Source organism: Myotis myotis, unplaced genomic scaffold (genome assembly GCF_014108235.1).
Source record: "Myotis myotis isolate mMyoMyo1 unplaced genomic scaffold, mMyoMyo1.p scaffold_m19_p_17, whole genome shotgun sequence".
Lineage (NCBI taxonomy): Eukaryota > Metazoa > Chordata > Mammalia > Chiroptera > Vespertilionidae > Myotis > Myotis myotis.
In genome coordinates, this window is record NW_023416321.1 from 2,953,464 (window position 1) to 2,974,708 (window position 21,245).

At 52.6% G+C, this 21,245-nt stretch overlaps 1 protein-coding gene across 7 annotated transcripts in view; it reads right to left on the reverse strand.

Moving 5' to 3' along the window:
* Positions 1-17,137, reverse strand: part of TMEM94 (transmembrane protein 94) — a 30,943-nt gene extending 13,806 nt beyond the window's left edge. For 2 of the 7 annotated variants that reach the window (XM_036339454.1, XM_036339453.1), the window contains exons 1-2: positions 15,422-15,482; positions 8,018-8,147 (exon numbers count right to left, since the gene is read on the reverse strand). In XM_036339454.1, coding sequence (XP_036195347.1) covers positions 8,018-8,147; positions 15,422-15,474 — 183 coding nt within the window. In that variant the 5' untranslated portion in view covers positions 15,475-15,482. Of the gene's footprint in view, positions 1-4,307; positions 4,432-8,017; positions 8,148-8,554; positions 8,575-8,786; positions 8,972-15,421; positions 15,483-17,016 lie in introns of those variants that run through there. The other 5 variants (XM_036339458.1, XM_036339457.1, XM_036339455.1 and 2 more) reach the window with 5 other exon arrangements.
* Positions 17,138-21,245: the final 4,108 nt, after the last annotated feature.

Genomic DNA, 21,245 nt, shown 5'->3' on the forward strand with positions numbered 1-21,245 from the left:
CATCTACCCCACAGTCCATCCTGCCACAGCCGATCCGGGTACTGAGCTGCCTCACAGCTGTTTCCCAGGCACCGGAGTCCATATGTCCAACACCTGAAATCACCACCTGGCTTCCGCCAGAGTCCACACGCCTGCCTTCACCATCTCGCTAGGCACCCAGGCCAGAGCTGGAACCCCCTCGACCAGACCCCGCCCTCCCCTTCCTACCCCCCAATTGCTACCTTCAGTCTCTGCCTTGTCCAAACCAACTGCAACACCCACGGAGAGAGCGTGTCCCATCACCTGACCCCCTTACCTTTAATATCCAGTGAGCCCTGAGCCCACCCCGCACTCTGCCGGCTTCTCCAGCCCCCTCCTGCCATTCCGGAGGCAGGCCACGCTCCTCCCGCTCACGTGCATATATCTGTGTTTTCTCAGCCAAGAACACACTCCTCGCCCCGACAACTGCTACTTCTCTTTCAAGACTCAAACATCACCGGCTCTAGGAAATGTTCCCCAGACCCAGGGCTGCGCTTACGGGGGAGTTTTGTACCCGACAGCACCCTGGGCAGCCGGCTCACGGCCGGCCTCGTTCAGAACCGTCCTTCTAGATTGCCTGGCCTGGTTCTCCACTAGACTGCCAGCTCCTGGACAACAGGCACTGATCCTTCCATCTCCACACCCGCCCACCCGCTGCTGGGACAGTGCCCAGCACACAGCGGCAGCTCGGCACATCCTTGCTGAGTGAATGATGAATGATGAATGAATGGGCACACAGGTAGCTTCACAGATCCCACTGACGCCTTATCAGGGGCTATCAACCCAGGATCTGTACCAGAAACACCTGGAGCTTTTATTTTATTTTTTTTTTATTTTTATTTTTTAAATATATTTTATTGATTTTTTCACAGAGAGGAAGGGAGAGAGATAGAAAGTTAGAAACATCGATGAGAGAGAAACATCGATCAGCTGCCTCCTGCACATCTCCCACTGGGGATGTGCCTGCAACCCAGGTACATGCCCTTGACCGGAGTCGAACCTGGGACCTTTCAGTCCACAGGCCGACGCTCTATCCACTGAGCCAAACCGGTTTCGGCAAGGTTTTAAAAATGTGGATGTCCAGGTCCCACTCTAGACCTACTGAATCAAAACTCCTGCGGGGAGGCCTGCCCCAGGTAGACTCCAATGCACAGGTCCCCAGCTCGGGGGCGCGGGTCCTAGGAACACAACCTGGCCTCGCCAGGGAAGGCAGTGATGGAAGGAGGTGTGAGTCTATCTCAAGGACACCTGAAGAGCAGCACCGTGAGCTTCCACCAGGACCCCGCCCCCCTGAGCGAGAGGAGCCCGAGGCCTGGGGCACCAGGAACGGGACTTGGGGTCATCTACTGAGCCCGACCAACGTCGCCCGGCTGGCGACGCCCTGGCTGCCTCGGCCTATTGCCCTCCACCTCCATGCCTATCACCCCATCTGCCCTCCTGGGTCTGCCCTGGCTTTGCCCACTAACGTCTGGATTTCCTCCTCCTGCCCGTCTCCATGTTGGCAGACTCGCTCCTCACAGGACACACATCTCCAGGACGAGAAGAGGATGCTGAACTGGGGCCATTTCCTGCTGCAGAGGGGAGCCCCACCTGGCCTGTTGCCAGCTTCCTGGGCCTGAGGGATGAGGACGGCCCCAGAGGGAGCCTGGCCCAAAGACTTCCCGAACCCTTGCCTAGAGCTCAGCTAACCCCACTCTCACTGTGGCTTTGGGGGATTATGAAGATGAGAGCAGCTTCTTCCCTGAGGGGACAACTGCTTATTTGAGCTCGGGAAGTAGTCCTCGGGGCAGGGGCCGCACCCCAGCCTGGGTAACTATCAGCTTCCTAGGAGGTTTCTGCCCCCCCAGGCTTCCCGAAATGGCCTGGAGGCAGGGGAGGTCTGGCCTGCAGAGGTAACAAGACTGCACGCCACAAGGACAGGGAGTGGGCAGGAGAAAGGACAGGCCCGGCAGATCCCCAAATCCCACGGGACTGCAGGTCCCCTGCGGTGCTGCTGGGTCTGCCGTGAGGCCCAGGCTCGGGGAGGCAGGGAAAGGCTAAGAGGAGCCGCCTGCGGGCCGGGGCAGTGTCCCTCGTCTAGCCAGGCTGTAGAAGCTGGACACGCAGCACTCACCCTCTGTTTGTGTGGCTGTCCTGACACCTGCGGCCTACCCCAGCCACCCCAAACCCAGGGCCTCCTCTTCCCTGCCCAGCCGCCCACTTGCTCGCTCTCTGCCCCAGGCGCCTAGCACCTGAGCGCGGCTGCAGTCCGGGTCTGGGTGTGGGAGGGATGGGCCCCAGGATGGCAGATGCTCGGGGCAGGGCCAGCGGAGGCGGGAGGGGGCCTGCAGAGCTGACTGCGCACGTCCGCCCCCGCATGTTGTGTCTGGCCAGGGGCACCAACTCCAGACTAACGATTAGAGACGCGCGGCAGGGAAAAATAAGTCGTTTTGTAATTACATGCCGCCCCCAAAAATGCTTGCCCGTACAGGCTGGCCCTGGGCAAGGACACAGCCTGCTGAGCCAGCCTACTCTCCATGCCCAGCCTCGCTTACCCGACGGCCACAGCCACTCACCGACCCACTGGCAACTCTCACCCATCCCAGGTCCCCGGCAGGAGGGGCCCAGTCCCGGGAGAAGTCAGTGTTTCTCTCAGGGCCCTGCTTTTCTCCCTCATGGTGCGAGTGCCAAGGCTGAGGAAGACCTTGGCGGGAGACCTTCACCCTTCCCAGGGAGATTCGGGAAGGGCTGGTGGGCAAGGGGGCTCTGCCAACCTTCTTCAAAGCATGAGTAGGCTGGGCACCAGCAGGGAGACTGCGAGGATGGGTCTGGTCTGTTTGAGAATAAGGACCCGAGGCGTCCACGCACACTCTGAGGTTGGCTTCTCTTGCCTGCCTGGGCCCAGAGGGGGCGGAAAACCTGCCCCGGCCTTAAGTCCCCGAAGGCACTTCTGGCTTCGCAGGTGCTCAGAAACCCCAAACCCCCACCACCAGGTGCCTCCAGAGCAGTCCCTGGGGCAAGAGCCATGGCTACAGGAAGCCGCTCCACCAGAGCGGGCGAGGCCCCGCTTCTCCGCTTACCCTGCTGCTTTGCAGGTAGAACCACCCCAGTCCCACTAGTTTAACTGCTCAGGGTTCCACCGGACCCAAGAGAGAGCAACCTGAGGCTCTGGGAAGCCCAGGTCAGGAGAAGCTGCAGCAAACCCCCCTCAGGCGCTGGGCTGCTTCTCTCTGACCCATCACCCAAGGAGACGGGTTCGGGAGCAGCAGGTGCTGAAAGAACTGCATCAGAACCACACGGATTCTGCTGCTAAACAGGACCAGCTCTGCAGGGCCCAGAGCCGAGCGTCTGGGTCAGTCTAAGGAGCCAGCACACCTGTGCTCTCCTGCGCCGCCCTCCTCAGGCTTCTCAGGTGGCCTAGAGCCAGAGCCCCCAAGCGCCCCCCTGCCCCCCGCACCCCCATCCTTTGGGGATCCTCCGAGGCCTGCGAGCACAGCCGCCTTTGCCTTCCTACTGCACCTGTTTTGAGAGCAAGAGCATCACAGCCCTCGGCCCAGGTAGACAGGCTATGGATTTAGCCCTTGACCCTTGGCCTTAGCAACAGCAGATAACGGCTCATTAGAACTGGCTGGCTCCTGTGCCAGGTCCCCACCGTCACAGCCTTCGTGGCCAATGCAGGTGGGAAGGGGACCCAAAGCGGGAGGCCACATAAAGCCTGAATCACTGAAGCAGAGAGTCGACCACCAGACACCAGGCTGTTTTTAGCAGTTGTAATAAATCTCTTCTGAGTTTGGCCAGATGCAAATCAACTCTGCCTCTAACCAGGCCAATCAAAGCTTCGGCTCCCTCCCCTTCCTCACTCTCCAGGCTCAGGCTGACCTTGGCACCTTCATCATCTTCTCCCACCTGCAGCCACCAAGACCCAGCTCTGGCTGCCCCTCTCTCAGTGACCCATGTGGTCCAGTGAGAAAAGCACCCTTACTGGCCCCGAGGAGGACCGGCACCCAGACCCAGAGCTTCCTGCCAGCTGTGCATGGAGACCCAGGTCCCAGCATCCAGGAGACCGATGTCCCACTGGGAAACTCAGCTCCGGTCCTGCTCTGGGTGACTGGGGAGCTAGCTGACAGATCCTGAAACACACTGGCTCTCTGGCTCCCATTCCCAGCCTCCTTCCATGGTCCTAGCCCCCTGGTAATCCGAGCTGCCTCTGGTGGCATCCAGGCCTGTGGCCACCCTACCCCAAAGCCTCTCGCACAAAGCAGGGAACAGGCATTCGGAACAGAAATGTGCGCCCACGCTGGCATACTCACTTTGTTGCTCTTGCCCTGAAGGGGCATCCATAGCTCTGCCTGCTTAAAGAGCATGAGCCACGAGGAGTCAGCTACAGAACTTCCAACACCAGAGAGAGAGAGAGAGAGAGAGAGAGAGAGAGAGAGAGAGAGAGAGAGAGAGAAGAAATGGGAGAGCTAGAGAGCGTGTGAGCGAGGAGCTAGTGCTGCAGCGACCGCGCATGCAGCCCAGTGGAGCTCCAATCTGCTGATTAATTCAACCTATTTCCAGTCGCGCTGCAGACTGAGGGAGGAAAGAGGAGGAGGCAGGCTGCACAGCAGCCAGGGAGGAGGGAGAGGGAGGGAGGAGAGAGGGGGCTGAGAGGAGAAAGTTTGTAGATGTGCTGCCAGATGCCCGGGAGGTTGGCCTATTCCTCAGAGGAGGCCACTGTGGGGCGAGCAGAGGGGCGACGTGCAGCCAAGGGGTGGGCGGCAGGGAGGAACTGCTGGACACGGCTGCTGTTGTCAGGGCAACTGCAGGCATCAAGGCGCACCTGGGCTCCTTCCCAGACTACCTTTCCTTGGCCCCAGTCACTGGGGAAGGGTGGGAGCCCCATGTATAGAGCCTGCCATCATGAGGGCTCCCCGAAATCACCGAGACTCCCGGCGTGGAGCCAAGCCAACAACAGCTCTCCACAGTCAGAGCTGTGGGAAGCAGGGGAGAGGGCCTTGCGGGTTATTAATAGCAGCACATCCTGCAGGCGAGGGAAGGACAGAGAAGTCTGAAGCAGTGGCTTCCAGGAAGGCAGAGCAGGGGCCCGGGGGCGAGTGGAAGAATCCAGCGGAAGAGGGAAGAGCCAGCCCCAGAGGAAGGGCCTCGGGGAGTCCCACACCTGGGACCCAACACCTGCCCACAGCAGGTGCTGGGACCCCAGCAGTGCTGTCCAATGCCGGCAGCTGATGAGCGCCCGGGGCATTCAGTCACACCTGCCGAAGTGCTGCTGGGGCTGGGAGGAGGGCAGTGACCTGGGGCTCCCTCCCCGAGCAGCAGCAGAGCCTGAGTATCTCTCCGGGCCCGAGTTGGACACACAGGAAGCTGTCAGCACTTCCCGGGTGAAGCAGGGCAAAAGGCCCTGGGACTGTATGGGAAACTTCTCTGCCCGTGTCCAGGCCGCCCCTAGGATGGGGCTGCACAACCCGAGGGAGAGGAAGCCGCCTAACGTTCCAATGACCGTGGAGCGCGGCCTGAGCCCGAGCCTGTTTCTCCAGGGCCGAGGTTCCTAGAGGACACACACCATCTCTGGTTGCAGGGAAGGGAAGGTTCCAGCCAGCCGCTCCCCTCCCCCTTCTCTAGGCCAGCTCCCTGAGGGGCCCCTCCAAACCCAGGGCTGAGTGGGAAAGAAAAGGAGGGGCCCGCAGTCCAGAGGTTAAGGGCAGGAAGTCTCCTTGAGGCAAGCCCGGGGGAGGCAGGATCAGCTTCGGAGCAGCTTCTGGCCACTGCCTAGGAGTCCGCTGCAGCCTTCGCAAACTGCAAGGAGAGTCCTGACTGTCCCCTGCTCCCGGGTCGCGGTCCCCTTCAGCTCTCTACAAGGCTCGGCTCCCTGGGGACCACAACTAAGCAAACACTCTCCCTCCTGTGTGAGGCCCTGGAAAGGCAGCTCAGAGGGTCCTCTGGACCGTGTTCTGTGGGAACCCCTTCCTGCACCGAAAGGGCAGCTCTGCATCTAAGAAGCAGACACCAGGCCGTTGCTGCTACAGCAAGTCCACTATGGGCTGGAGGATAGGAGGCGGGGGTGGGGGAGGCTCCTAAGGGAACCCTGAGGACGATAGGTCACAAAGAGAAGGGGGACAGGGTGCAGAAAACCAACCAGCAACAGCCAGACCGATCCTGGGCGATAGCAGGGATGACAGGCCCCCTTCCCATCATCGGCTCTCCCTCTCCCACTCCTCCAAGAAGGCTGACTGTCAGAGGCCACAGGGACGGTCTTGAGAGGCCCAGTTATACAACTCGCAAGGGGCCTCAGGTAGAAAGCCCAAGGGGTTCTATTAGCTGCCTGTGCTAGCAATTGCTCAATGGGCTCCAAGCCTCTCTAAGCCAGGGGCCACCTCCCTAGGGCCTCGAGTTCCACCGACCCAAAGGCAGTGTTCCATAGGTATGGCTGCTGCTGATGGCGATGCTGCTTTTTAGTTCAGCCCTCAGCTATCCAGAAAGAGAAAGAGGAGAATGAAGAGAAATCCTCCAGGAAAAATGGCCCCTGAGAACTAGCCAGCCTGGGCCCTCAAGTGTTCTTCCTCAGGCTTGAGAGAGAAGCCAGCCCCCTGGGTCACAGGGCCCTGCTTCCCCAGTTCACTAGCAACAGGCTGGAACCGGAGCACAATGCTGCCCTCTGTTTGGTGGACAGTCAGCCTCACCCAGGCAGGCCACCGCGGGGCACATCATCATAGCCTCGGGGCGGTGGGGTGCAGCGCACACCCCTTGCAACTGCATGCAGCAGCCTCGCACCCAGGCTAGGGGAGAGGCCAGCGTGCATTCCCTGTGTGCCAAGCACGGCTGGGCCATCCCTGCAGAGCAGCCAAGCAGCTGTGAACAGGAGGCTGAACAAACCTGCCTCAAGCTCAGGTCCCCCAGCCTGTTCCACAGCTGGTCCAGAGGCACGTGACGCCTGGAGCTGACCAAGTCAGCCCCCAGCCAGGCATCCCCTGCGGCCACAGCTCCCTCTCCGGACTTCCCAAGATCTCCTTGGCAGGAAGATCACTATCCATAAGTTCAAGGGAATAAATATTTGCCAAGCCCTTGCTACTATTCCAGGAACTACGCTAAGAGCCAGGGGACGGGCAGATTATTCAATGCAGTGAGCAAGTACGATGGATTTATTGAGAGAAGGTGATGCTTACACTGAGTCTTGAAGAAAGAATAGTAGGAGTTTGCCCAGGAAACAAGGTGGGGAGCATTTCAGGGTCACTGCTTAAGTGTGGAGTGTGTGCCCAAGGCAGGGGAGGCTGGGGACGCTGGGCCGATGGCCACAGGCGGGGCCCCGGCGGGCTCTGCCCACCGCACTGAGAGTAGCAGCAGGTGGCAGGAAGCCACTGACAACTTTCAAGCAGCGGTGACAGAAGGTCAGCTCTGCGTTTTGAATAGCTTCCTCTGACAACCGAGTAGAGGAAGGAGTCCGAGACAGAGGGGCCTGCTGGAAGTGTGGCGGAGTCCAGGCAGGGGACGAAAGGACCTCCTCCAGGGCAGCCTTCGTCCAGGAGCGGGAAACTGATGACAAATGGACCTGATGTGAAGCCGGTGCACCTGGCCCCCGCCGCTCACCTGCAGCTGACTGCGCAGCTGTGTCTGCAGTCTGACCAGGGAGCTTTTCTCTAACCACAGAGACGGTGCCCAACAGTACTGAGCAGGGCTCGGCAGGTTGGGACAGAGCCCTAGCGAAGAGCAAACAAACAAAATTGCACGCCCCTGGGCAAGAAGTGAAAGAGTGGCTCAGAGCCAAGCCAAATCAGAACCTGCTCCCTCGCAGTCATGTCACCTGGTCCATCTCTGTCCCCAGCTGGCTCCCCGAGGCTCTGCTTTCCAGCCGAGCATAGCACCCTCTCCACAGAACGCACTCACACACCCCAGGCCCCAGAGCCCCGCCCCCCTCTCACTTTTGGTTTAAAGCCCCCGGATGAGGACCTCCCAGGCAAACACCAGTAGGGAGAGTCCAACAGACACACAGACAATGCCCACAAGGGAACCGAAGGTGGCCTACCGCACGCTTCTCCTTCAGGTCCATGCGCCCGGAGTGCTGCAGGCATGCCCAGGTGAGTGTGGTCACCCCCGAAAGGAAGGCTCCGCCCCAACATGTACAAACCCCGGCGACTCTGTCACACTCACAGCATCTGTGGGTGGAGGAGGGAAGGAGAAAGAAATCACATCAGGCCAGGCTGCTGGAGCAGGTGGCTATTGGGAAACACGACAGAGCGGCGGACGGAGTGGTGCCACTGCCCACAGGGGCCTGGCCAGCCCTGTCCCAGAGCACAGCTCCCCACCACCACCACCCCATCGGCGAGGATGCTGGGGGAGGGGGTGCAAGCTTCTCATCTTTTAACCCTCATTTTCGGAGGCGTATATGTTTCCTCCCATCTGTACGCTTTCACTCGCTGACTCAGGCAGGAAAAGCCTTGGCTTATCAACTTTTTAGAAAGTAAAGGTAAGCTTTATGGTAAACTGGAATCTAGATACACCTGGAATCAGCAGGAGGTTGGTGGGGAGGGCAGTGGAGGTGACAGAAAGCAGATGTGCTCACCCCATGGCTGCCCCCAGGAGCCCAGCATCCATCTATTCCCACGTGCTGGGAAACGCACACCACCCGTGCCAACGCATCCATGCCCGTGGACAGCCGAACCCCTCGTGTGGTTTGCTGATAGGGCAGTGCCACCAGACACCTGGGCAGATGTCCACCAGGACATGCGATCCAGTCGGACTACAATCCCCACGCGACCCCTGACCCTCACCCGCCCATCCTGCAGCCAACGCACTTTCATGATCTCAGACCAGGGCGTGTTTGGGTAGAGTGCCACTGAGTCATCTGCTCTGGTGCCAGGTGCTGCTCCTGGAGAAAGCGCGAACCTGCTGACTAAACCAGTTCTTCCCGGGGCCGGCAGCAAAGCCTCGTTAAGAGGAGCTAGTCAGAGGCCCGGAGAATGATCCAGAAAGGTGCTGTCTAGAAACAAAAAAAGCTGTGTCCAGAGGAGCCCAGCCAGGAGGCCCAGGCTCCGCTGCCACCAACTCCTCTCTGAAGTCCCATCCAAACCTCACCAGGTGGCATCAGTGCCGATGTCACCAGCCTGCACTGCCAAGTCTCTGCCCACCCCTGCCTCTCCCGCCAGGGCTTTCAAAGCTGAGCAAGCCCCACGGGTCAGAGGCAGACAGCGGCGCTGGGAGCAGCCTCGCCATGCGCTGGCATTGGGTCTTGGCATCAGGCTGCGATGGGATCCTGAGGGGCCGAATCCACTTCTCCCCAAGGCCACACTGACTCAGGCCGCCCGGGCCCTGTTTGCAAGTACAGCTCAAGGTCCCCATGACACCCCATCCCAGCAGGGGCTGGATGAGGTAGTTGCCACACAGGCAAAGGCACCGGATGGGAATTGTGCGTAGCTCCTGCCAACAATGAACAAGGGAAATAACTCTGCGGCCAGCTGGAACCACAGAGGTCCAGCGAGGGCAGCCAGGAGCCGGCCATGTTTCTGAGAGTCTCTGTTTTCCCATCACTCCATACATGGGGTTCTGGGAGAGAGCTGTCCTCAACTGTCTGATCTGAAACCAGTAGCCGTGTCCTTAAAGGGCCAGTTCAGTGCCTGGTCCACTGGGGGGGCGGGGAGGGGGGGGGACGACGACAGGGGGGAGCACAAAGCCAAATACCCCTGGGTTTAAATCCTGACTCCAATACATATCAAATGCTAACTGACCTCAGAAAATGACTTGTCTCTCTGAGCCCCAATGACCTTGTTCGTAGAATGGAAACCGTAATACCTATTTCACAGAGGTGCAGCAAGAATTATGTAAAATATTACATGCAGAGGATCTAGAATAGTATTTGATATATGGTAGGTATTTTTTAATGTTTTTATTGATTTTAGAAACATTGATGTGAGAGAGAAACCTCGACCTGCTGCCTCCTGCACTCACCCCCTCACCCCAACCACACCCTGACTGGGATGGAACCCATAACCTGGGTATATGCCCTGACCTGGAATTGAAATGGTGACCTTTTGGTGTGGGGGATGATGCTCAAAAAACAGCCACACCGGCCAGGGCCATAGTAGGTCTTAATACATAGTTGTCATTATTGTTATCAACAAACAAGAAATATGATCAAAGTACTGCTGAGGTGAAAAATAAGGACTCAAAAGTAAGGAGAAGAAAAAGAAAAAGGCATAAAGATTGTAATCAAATAAGTAAAACTGTATTTGCAGAAGACTAGATTGTATGTATAAAAAATCTTAAGGAATACACAAATAAGATATCAGAACAAATAAACATGCAAGGTTGCAGAATACAAGGTCAAAATACAAACATAAATTAAATGTTGAAAGGCTATTATGAAATATAGAATAAAAAATGTAAATATCACAATAGTACAAAAAACATGAAATACTTGATGACTTTAACAAAAATACATATAAGACCTGTTTACTGATGAGATAAATTAAAGAAGGCCTAAATAAATGGAGAGATATACCATGTTCATGGATTGGAAGATTCAGTATTAAGATGTCAACTATCCCCCAAATTACCTATGGATTCAATACGATCTCAAAGTCTCAGCTGACATTTTTGTAGAAATTGACAAGCTGATTCTAAAATTTATATGGAAAGGTAAATGATTTTTGTCTTCTCTTTTTCAAAACAACTTTGAAAAAGAAAAACAAAGGACTTACACTGCGTGATTTTAAGACTTATATAAAACTACAGAAATCAAGACCTATGGCATTGGTGTAAGGAGAGACATACGGCTCAATGGGACAGAGAAGAAAGTCCAGAAATAGACCCATGCATATGAAAAAGCTTGACCCACACCTCATACCACACACAAAAATAAACTCAAAATAGATCACATGTCTAAATGTAAAAACTAAAACTATATAACTTCTAGAAGAAATATGGGGGGGGGTATCTTGGGATAAGCAGAGATTTCTAAGAACACAAAAAAACATGATTCATAAAAGAAAATACTGCATATATTTAATAAGTGTAAGGAATGATCATGTTTTCAGAGAATATTAGATGTTGTCCCTTCCCTCAAGGGATTTACATAATAAAGCCAGTTTGGGGCTATTGTGAAAAATGATAACAAAAATTCAAGTTGGCATTAAAATACTAAATGAGAATTGCAAATAAGTGCTGCGGGGTATGTGGGAGAAAGAGATCACTGGGGGGTGGGGGAGCCAGGGATTGCTCCCAAAAGAAGCAAGGCCTGAACTCTGCCCTTAAGAAAGTTTGAGTGAGAAGAGGGAGAGCAACCCAAGCAAGAACCAACAAAGGCACCAAAGAAATGCAGGAGCCTTTTTGAAAGATGCTGGTCAGAGTGGAAGGCAGCAAACAAGCCATGAAAATAAATGGCTGGATGCTTCCTGCACCTAAACTCAGAAACTAGCATAAAAAAGAACTGAATGGGGGCCCAAGGTTCAGGTTGAAGGTGAGGTAAGGGGTGGACTGTCCTTCTTAGCCCTTCTAATATCATCTTCATTAGCTGAGCTTGCATTTTAGCCACGCCCAACATACCAAAACCACAATTTGGCGGACTTGTTTTCATCCAAATGCTGTGCCCAAGGAGTACTAATGGATGGATTGATGTTCTGCTAGGGGAAGGTTTTTGTTTTTATTGATTTTAGGGAAAGAGGAAAGGAGAGGGAGAGAAACATCAATATAGATCAGCTGCCTCCTGTACGGCCGCTGCTGGGGATCAAGCCGGGAATCCGGTGGCCTCTTGGTGCATGGTTTGACACTCAACCACTGAGCCACACCTGCTGGGCATGGGGGAAGGTTTTTTGGGGGGAGGCGAGGGAAGGATTTTAATAACAAGCCTCAGTGTTCTAAGTTGGTGGCGTCCTAGTCAATAATTTGATCAATGACTTGAGTGAGGAAACAGATGGTATGCTAATCAAATCCTTGGATGGCATAAACCTGGAAAGTAGACTAAAGTCAGGATCCAAAAAGATCTCAACAGACTGAAATAATGGGCCAAATCTCATAGGTTCAATTTAACTGTAATCGTTTCAATATGAAGTCCTGCATTTAGGTTCAAAAGCCATTGTGTAAGACTACTATAAAAGCAATTTCAATACAAGTGGCATGGCTGTCCAAATTTCATTCGCAGTTAGGCCTCGTTAACAGATATGCCATGTCCCTGGAAAGAGAGGCTAAGTCTGATTTCTGTACCTATCCGTACCTATCCGTACCAAAATGCTCCCACCTGGAGTATTTTGTTCATTTTACGCACACACTTTAAGAAGGACAGTGACAAAACTGGAATGCTGCCGACAGCAGCAGTCAGATGGGAGAAATTATGGCATGAGAAATGGTGGGAAGAACTGAAGATGCTTAGATAGGACACCAAACCCCTTGGGTGAGTGTGATGGCTGCCGGGAGGAAGAAGGGCCAGGCTTGCTCAGGCAGGCTCTTAAAACAGGGACTAGGTCAGCTCGGGGAAGAGACAAGGAGGCAGTTTGGGACTCGATATGAGCTATATGCTTTACGTAATTAGAACTGTATTTTTTTAAATAGAAATAGGCTGCCCTAAGAGGCAATGAGTTCCCTATCACTGCAGAGATCTAAGCAGAGGCTGGAAAATTATGAAGATAAGAAATACATCAGATAGCAAAGAAGAGAAGACTTTAGAAAAAAACAAAACACTGCTTCTTAAAATGTTTTTATTGATTTTTGTAGAGAGAGAGGAAGGGAGAGAAAGAGAGAGAAACATCGATTGGTTGCCTCCTGTTTGCACCCTAACCAGGGAGCAAACCAAAACCCGAGCATGTGCTGCAACCTGGGCATGTGCCCGCCCAGCAACCTTTGACCTTCCAGTGCATGGGATGGCATTCAACCAACTGCGCTACACCGGCCAGGGTGAGAAAGAGATAACTTTCTATGGTCTTTTCTGACCCTGAGAGATTAGAAACTAAGAAATCCTGTAGCTTCAGCATATGAAAAGATGCTCCGTGTCAACTTTAGGATGTTTTATGATCTATTTAAAGACACCTTTGAGTCTCTCTCCAGTCTGCATCTTTTCCAAGTGTTTCCCACTGTTCTTCTGTCCTACTAAGGGAGACTTCTACCGTGAGTCTCTTTTTCAAGAGGATCCTGAAATTAAGGAAACTGGATTCATCTGATTACTCGGTCACTTTTGGCCTTAGGAGCTAGCAAAGCCCAAAGCCACCCGTGTGAGATGTGCTCAGGCTGATGCAGGCCTCGTGCGAGGCTAAATCTGGCCCTTCCCCTACTCACCACGCCATGTGACCGACTGTTTACTACTGTCTCGGCAAAGCTTGTTATTCCACCAACCCCTGATTATCAACCAAACCACACAATGTGGCCGGCAGGTCCATTCGGAAGAAAAGCGTTCCTGCCACAGCCATGGCCTAGCTTTTGTGTCCTTTAGTTCACCTGTGCTATTGTCAACAACTCTGGGCCTCCTGGGAAACCGGGATTCAAACAATATCTTTAAAGGAGCCTATCTTTTTAAGTAAAGAAAACCACTGTCCCGGAAACAACACAGACACGATAACAAGATTAAAAAAATATATTGACATACTAATGGATTATAGAATTGTACTCCTGAAACCTATATAATTTCATTAACCAATGTCGCCCCAACAAAGTCAATAAAAAAGAAAAAAAATATATTGACACACAACTACCAGTGGAGAAGCGCCGTCCATGACCTAGAACCTTCTCATCTGAACGCCAGGAAAGGGTTTAGAGCAGCGGTTCTCAACCTTCCTCATGCCTCGACCCTTTAATACAGTTCCTCATGTTGTGCTGACCCCCAATTTCATTGTTACAAATTGAACATAATTAAAGCATAGTGATTAATCACAAAAAACAATATGTAATTATATATGTGTTTTCCGATGGTCTTAGGCAACCCCTGTGAAAGGGTCGTTTGACCCCCAAAGGGGTCGCGACCCACAGGTTGAGAACCGCTGGTTTAGAGTCTCTGTGTCTTCCCAGCTCCAGCCGCTTGGTAGGAGCCTATACTTGACTTGCCAAATGAGGTTCCATGAAGCCTGGGGTGTACGTAATATTTGCATTAGCACTCCTCCCTCTCCCTATAGAAACTGTCCCCCAAGCCCAGCATTAAGGAAAGAGCATGGCGGGGGCGGGGGTGGGCGTGGGGGGGAACCAAGGATTGCCACCTTCATTTCTCATTAGTCCTGAAGGGGTTAAGCTTTCCAAAAGGCTGATTTCCAACACTTGGAGCTGGCTCTCCCTAGCAACTTCTCAAAATAGAAATGTGAAGGGCTTTCTGTTTTCTTGCATCTCAAGGCCCAGTCCTGGCTCTCCCGTCTAATCTTCTGATGTTGGGTCACCACAAACAAGGGGCAGGGTGCGGGTAGGGGTTCAAGGACAGTTAACTCTCAATTATTTGGCAGCTGATTACCAAGGGGGTGGTTTGTACTCCACCTCCCTGGTCAATGCACTTCTCCATGGTATCCAACTACAAATAGTTTTCCTTTCTGTAGTTCTTTTTATTTTATTTTTTTAAGATTTTTAATTAATTTTTAGTGAGAGAGGAAGGGAGAGAAACACAGATGAGAAACATAGATCGGCTGCCTCTTGCACGTCCCCTACCGGGGACGGAGCCCACAACCTGGACATGTGCACTGACCGGGAATTGAACCTCTCTGTGCACGGGATGATGCCCAACCCACTGAGCCACACCAGCCAGGGCTCCTTTCTGTGGTTCTGACAAAAAGAACCAGCAGCAAGGCAGCTAAAGCTAACATGGCAGCTAAAATAAGACTTGCAGAGCATTGGGGAGTGTACGCTACCCCCAGTGACAGGCTTACTGACAGTCTACGTTCTGATGCGTTCTGGTCTTCACTGTGATTTTCAAAATGTTTTAATCCATGATCCCTTTTATTTGATTCTTTTGTGCCATTGTTGTTTTTTTTTTCAAAGAAATGTAAACGGCCTCGTTGGAATACTAACCCAGTGATAGTTCTTTCCTCGGGGTTCTCACCCTTCCTAGGCCTCTGCCCTGCTCTCACACAGCCCGTGCCCCCCAAGAACATCGCCAATGACACCAGGGTGGCTCCCGGAAATGGAGGAAGAGGCTACTTGGCCCTGACTCCGCCCCTCCCTGCCTTCCCTGAGAATTATGGTAATCACTGATGGCCCAAAACAGAGAGAGAGAGAAACCACAAGAAATATTTATACAAGAAATCCGCCAATGAACTACCTACCTGCTGGTTCTATAACATTAATGACTGCAAACATGTCTTAAAAACCTAGTAAGTGCCAGACCCCAGGCTGGAGATCCCTTATATACCATCTCATTTAATGCTCCCAGCTACCCTGCCAAAGGCCCAGAGAAGTTAGGGAGCTTGAGTTCCTCAGCTCACGCCTGGCTCTAGTAGATAAACAACTCAAGGATCTGGACTTAGCTCACCCCGTGCTGTTGGTGAGCCTGGCCCTGCCTCTTTGCCTCTTCCAACCGTTCATCTCCACATCTGTAAAATAAAAACGTTGAAACTCCCCTCTTCTCAGAGTTCAAAGCTCACAGATAAGATGCATAGAAGACTCCACACTGATCTCCATAGCTATTGCCCATGTTTTTGGTGACATCTATAATAATAAAAGAGTAAATATGCTAATTAGACCAGACAGCCGAATGACCTTCTGGATGACCTTCCAGACAAAGCCAGAGTTGCGAGGGCCTCTAGTACTAAATAAATCATTGCTTAATCATAGCACATGAAATATACATGTGCTAAAAACAAAAAACCTCGCCTCTCCTCACTTCCATCCTCTGAGAGTGCCCAGGCATAACCGAGCTTTGCCACGAAAGCTGAGTGTCCTGGATAAAGCACGAGAACACTACCCTCTCCTCCAATAGGCAAACCCCCATCCTAGGAGGGGAGCAGATCCAGTGCAGAACTCCCTCCCTCTTCCCCCAAGAGCCGCACGAAAACTCCGGAGAGTGGGAGTAGCATCACGTGACCGCGTCAATGAACACGCTGGAGCCAGCCTGTTACACACCAAGGGATGGAGAGCAGGGTTCCCCTCTGATCCGACCGGGGCTCCGGGCAGGGGGGCTCGCCCCGTGGCATCCGAGGGCCTGACTGTAAGAACCGGACAGGAGGGGTGTGTGGCAGAGGAAGGGGAACACAGCGCCGAAATCAGTTTAGACTCCCGCAGTGGTTCTCCACCTTCTGGCCCTTTAAATACAGTTCCTCATGTTGTGACCCGACCATCAAATTATTTTCGTTGCTACTTCATAGCTGTAATGTTGCTACTGATATGAATCGTCATGTAAATATCTGATATGCAGGATGGTCTTAGGCGACCCCTGTGAAAGGGTCCTTCGACCGCCAAAGGGGTCGCGACCCACAGGTTGAGGACCGCTGGTTTAGAGGATGCCAAGGATTGTGGTCCTCGGGTTGTTTCGAATGAGTCTTTAAACGAGTCTGGAAAGGTAGAAAGGAAAGAAAAAAAAGCAAAAAAAAGCAGGGCATGCTTCAAATTGCAACGTCGCTGGCTGCTCGGGGCAGAGAAGCCCATCCGTAGGGAGGGGACCCAGGGGCGCAGCCAGCAGCAGGGCGGGCGGCAGCTGTGGGCGCGCGCAGGGGAGACAGCAGTCCGTGTCGGGGTCGCGGTGGGGCGGGGGCCGGGGACTCGCAGGGGCCAATACACACACGAGACGTCCGCGCTGAAAGCCCTCTGGGCCAGGGCCCAGCGACAGCCCGACAAGCCAACAAGCCGGGGGCAGGGTCTCTTTGTTGGCGGGAGGTTCAGATTGGACGCGGGACACTCAATGGGCCCAGCCAGGGCCGAGGGCAAGCGTGAGCAGCCGAGAGAAGGAAGCGACCAGGAGCTGGAGGCAAGAGCCAGTCCCCGACACCCCCTCGGAAGGGATTCCCCCAGGCCCTTCCCTGGGTGCAGACCCCAGACTCCAATGGCCTGGGCCAAGAATACAGGAGGCGGAAGGCGGCGCCCACGCCCCCTTGCTCCCTGGCTTCGGGCCTCGGGCCTTCTGGTACTTACCCGGGCCCGGGGGGTCTGTCCTCCTCGCCTGCGTCCACTCCACTCCCCTCCCTGCCCCCTCCTCACTTCGCGTCCCCTCCTCCAAGGGCCGCAGCCATGTCTGTTACTGGCAACTCTAAGGGGGCTTGGCTCCCTTCTCCGGCAACGGAGACGCCATTCGCCAGCTAAAGTCCTGGGCGCCCATTGGTCAGAATTAGAGATGGGCGGGGATTCTTGGCTTCTCATTGGCTGCGCGGCACGCCAGGCTGTAGCTGCAACCGCCCCTTTGGGAGCCTGGCGGAACTAAGTGCCAAGGGATGCCAGCGGGAGAGCAGGCAGCCATTGTGCATCTTTGGGCGTATCACCGAGGCGTTCACTGGTTCAGAGGCCCTGACCAGAGGCGAGGGCACAGCTTCCGCCTCCATTGGTTTGCCCTCGGAATTATTCCCTGCCCCCAGCCCGCCTTAGTTTTTGTCTTTTTTAAATAAGGCCCTTGGAGAGGGCCCCAGTCTCCTACTTCTAACCTTCCTCCTTGTTGCTGGGAACAAATGCCTAGAGACACTCTGCTCAGAGACCTTGGAGAGAGTCCCTAAGGGACTAATACTGCGTCCAAACTAAAGCTGGCGAATCGAAGGTAATACTGCCGTTCTCCCCTCAAAAGGGAAAAAGCAAGTTGAATTTTTTTTCCCCTAGATAATTAGAGAAATTGCCTAGGAGACCTCTCCTGGGAAAACAAAGCAAGCCTGTGTCAGTATTTACTTCTGTTTTCCCAGAGATCCAAGTCTGGAGATTTGTTTGTTTTGTGTGGTTTGTTTGTTTTTTTTAATCTGTTTATAAAATTGGAAGAAGGTCATGTGGCTCTGAGAAATAAGAGTCCTTTCCCCCTCAGTGAATTTAATTATGTAGTTAAAAACCTCTCTTCTCAGCTAGACAAGAAGGTGCCATTTGAGTACCTAATCTTGTATGTTTGAACTCTTTTAGCTGTTGCCTAAAACACTGGTAGAATCGTGTCACTGTCCTGCACGCAAAAATCCTCTGCTGTTTGTTTCTGCAAATGGCAAAGTCCATACCTCTCTGTCATTTAAAGTCCTCCTAAATCAACTCAGACTTCGCTCCAGGTTTAACTCCCCACAGGCTAAACTATCCTGCAGCCACATAGATTCACCACCATCCCCTAAATCCGTGATTTTCAACCTTTTTCATCTCATGGCAGATAAACTAATTACCACAATTCTGTGGCACACCAAAAAAAGATATTTTTGCCAATTTGACCAACAACAACAAAAAAAATAGGCATAATTTTGATTCATTCACACCAGATGGCTATTGTGTTGGCTGTTGTCATTTTTTTACTTGACAATCTAAGGAGAAAAAGGTCGGTGCCCTGACTAAATAGTCAGATATTGCATTTTAAAAAATATGTTTTTATTGATTTCAGATAGGAATGGAGATGAAAGAAAGATAGAAACATCAATGATGGAGAGAATCATTGATCAGCTGCCTCCTGCATGCCCCTACTGGAGACTGAGCCTGCGACCAAGGGCATGTGCCCTGACTGGATCCGAACCATGACTTCCCGGTTCACAGGTAGACACTCAACCACTGAGCCACACCGGTGGGTCAGGTATTGCATGTTTTAAAAATTCTTGTGGCACACCAGCTGAAAAGTGCTGTCCTAAATGCATCTGGGACCCTCCCACTTCTGTTCCTTTGCCCAAGAGGTTCCCTGTGGTTTGAAGGTTCTTTCCTACTTAACGGTCGTTGGCACCAATTCAACACCAATAAGAATCCCCAATTTGGGGTGTGGTAAAGAAGGAAACTTTATTTGGGCAAAACAGCTCAATTGTGATCCAGCAAGGCTGTGAGGCAGCCCTGGGCCAGGCCCCTCGCTGGCTGGACAGCTCTGCTGTGCTCCTCTGCCCCACTTTGGGGTGGTGGGCTCCCTGCTGGCCTGTGCTGGTCTGCTCTGCTCTGGAGAGACATCTTTGGTGTCTCAGTTCAGCCAGGGAAAAGCACCTTTATTCTTCCATGGAAAGGGAAAGTGCACTCCCAGAGCAAGAGAACTGACTTAGGCAGATGGTCCCTGATTGGCCCATCCTCATGCAAATGAGGACTCCAGATCCTCACAGTTTGATGGATCCAAAAGGCACTATCTTGCCAAAACCGGTTTGGCTCAGTGGATAGAGCGTCGGCCTGCGGACTGAAAGGTCCCAGGTTTGATTCCGGTCAAGGGCATGTACCTGGGTTGTGGGCACATTCCCAGTAGGAGATGTGCAGGAGGCAGCCGATCGATGTTTCTCTCTCATCAATGTTTCTAACTCTCTATCTCTCTCCCTTCGTCTCTGTAAAAAATCAATAAAAAATATATTTTAAAAACAAAAGGCACTATCTTGATTGGTTGGAATAGAGCTGCTCTGATTGGTCAGTGAAGAGGTTGATAGATCTATAGCTGCACAGCTCTGATTGGATGGGGAGAGCCCAGTCCTAATATTTGAAGTAGGATTCCAGGAACTCCTTTATAGAAGTGGCTCAAATGGCACAAAGTGCACATATATGCAAAACCCACGGACACAGACAATTGGTGGTGAAGGCCTGGGGCGGAGTGCGGGGGTAAGCTAGAAGGGTCAATGGGGGGGAAAGGGACATATGTAATATTTTCAACAATACAGATTTTTAAATAAATTAAAGAAACAAAAACAGTATCTGGCACACAGTAGGTGCCTGATAAATGTTTGCTGAATAAATGAGTTGGTACCCAATTATCCTCTCTGTCTAGCATCTTCAGTTGCTTCCTTTTCATTGGATCTTTCCCCTAGCTCCGTGGTCGGCAAACTGTGGCTCGCGAGCCACACACGGCTCTTTGGCCCCTTGAGTGTGGCTCTTCCACAAAATACCATGTGCGGGTGCATGTACGATGTGATTGAAACTTCATGGCCCATGCGCAGAAGTCGGTTTTCGGCCTGGGCGAGTCTGTTTTGAAGAAGTGCTGTTGGATATTTTGCTCTGTTGACTAATGAGTCTGCCGACCACTGCCCTAGCTGAATAAACATTTACAGTTCTCACCTCTCTTAAAACAGAAGATGGAGGAGGGGGTGGGCTAGAGGGAAAAGAGAAGATGGGGAGAAGGAGGAGGAGAAGGCCTTCAGCGTTAAGTGGTCTGACCTATGTGACACTTTCTACCATGTAGCTAATGAACCATCCATCAAGTGGCTCTCTCCCGCTCTGTGATGTTATGTCACTGTTACACTAGCCAGTGTAGTAACACCCAGGACTTCACCTTAGCTGTCACAGTCCACAGGGAATCACTGCTTCATTCTTTTAGTGCCACTGTGGAATATTTAAGAGATTTAGCTGAAAAGCTCAACGTCACTCAACTTTAAGAAAGATGTCACAAAGTTGTTAAACCAGCCTGGAATGAACCCCTTCAGAACTGACCGATCACACCATACAGACTGTGTTGGCTTACCTCCCAATGGGTCAGCACAGATTTACTGAGTGCGCTGGATGCGAAAACCGAGAGGGTCCCTGCCCTCCAGTCAGTATGCTAGTGGAGGAGACAAGATCTTAAACAAATAATTACATCATCGGTGTGTGAAGTGCTGCAAACCAGCATCTCTCCTTGCATCCTGGTGACTGCATCTTGGGTGGCTTAGAAAGGCTTTCCTGAAGAAGTGATGTTTCAGCTGAAATTGGAAGTTAGCCAAGCAAAGGGAATGAGGACAAACATTGCAGGTGGAGGGGGCAGTGAGTGCAAAGGCCCTGGGGAAGGAGAGTAGGAGACTGAGGAACAAAAGGGGATTCCTACGCAACTGGAACAGGAAAGGGGAAGCGTGCAGTATGAGAAGCAAAGCTGGAGCACTCAGATGCAGCTCATGCGGTGTCTTCCGCACCAGGTTAAGAGATTTGAACTTGCCCGGCTGGTGTGGTTCAGTGGTTGAGCGACAATCTAAGAACCAGGAGGTCACAGGTTTGATTCCCAGTCAGGGCACATGCCCGGGTTGCAGGCTCGATCTCCAGAATGGGGCGTGCAGGAGGCAGCCGATTGATGATTCTCTCTCATCATTGATGTTTCTCTTTCTCTCCCTCTCTGAAATCAATAAAAATATATTTTTTTAAAATATATTTTTATTGATTTTTTACAGAGAGGAAGGGAGAGGGATAGAGAGTTAGAAACATTGATGAGAGAGAAACATCGACCGTCTGCCTCCTGCACACCTCCTACTGGGGATGTGCCTGCAACCAAGGTATAT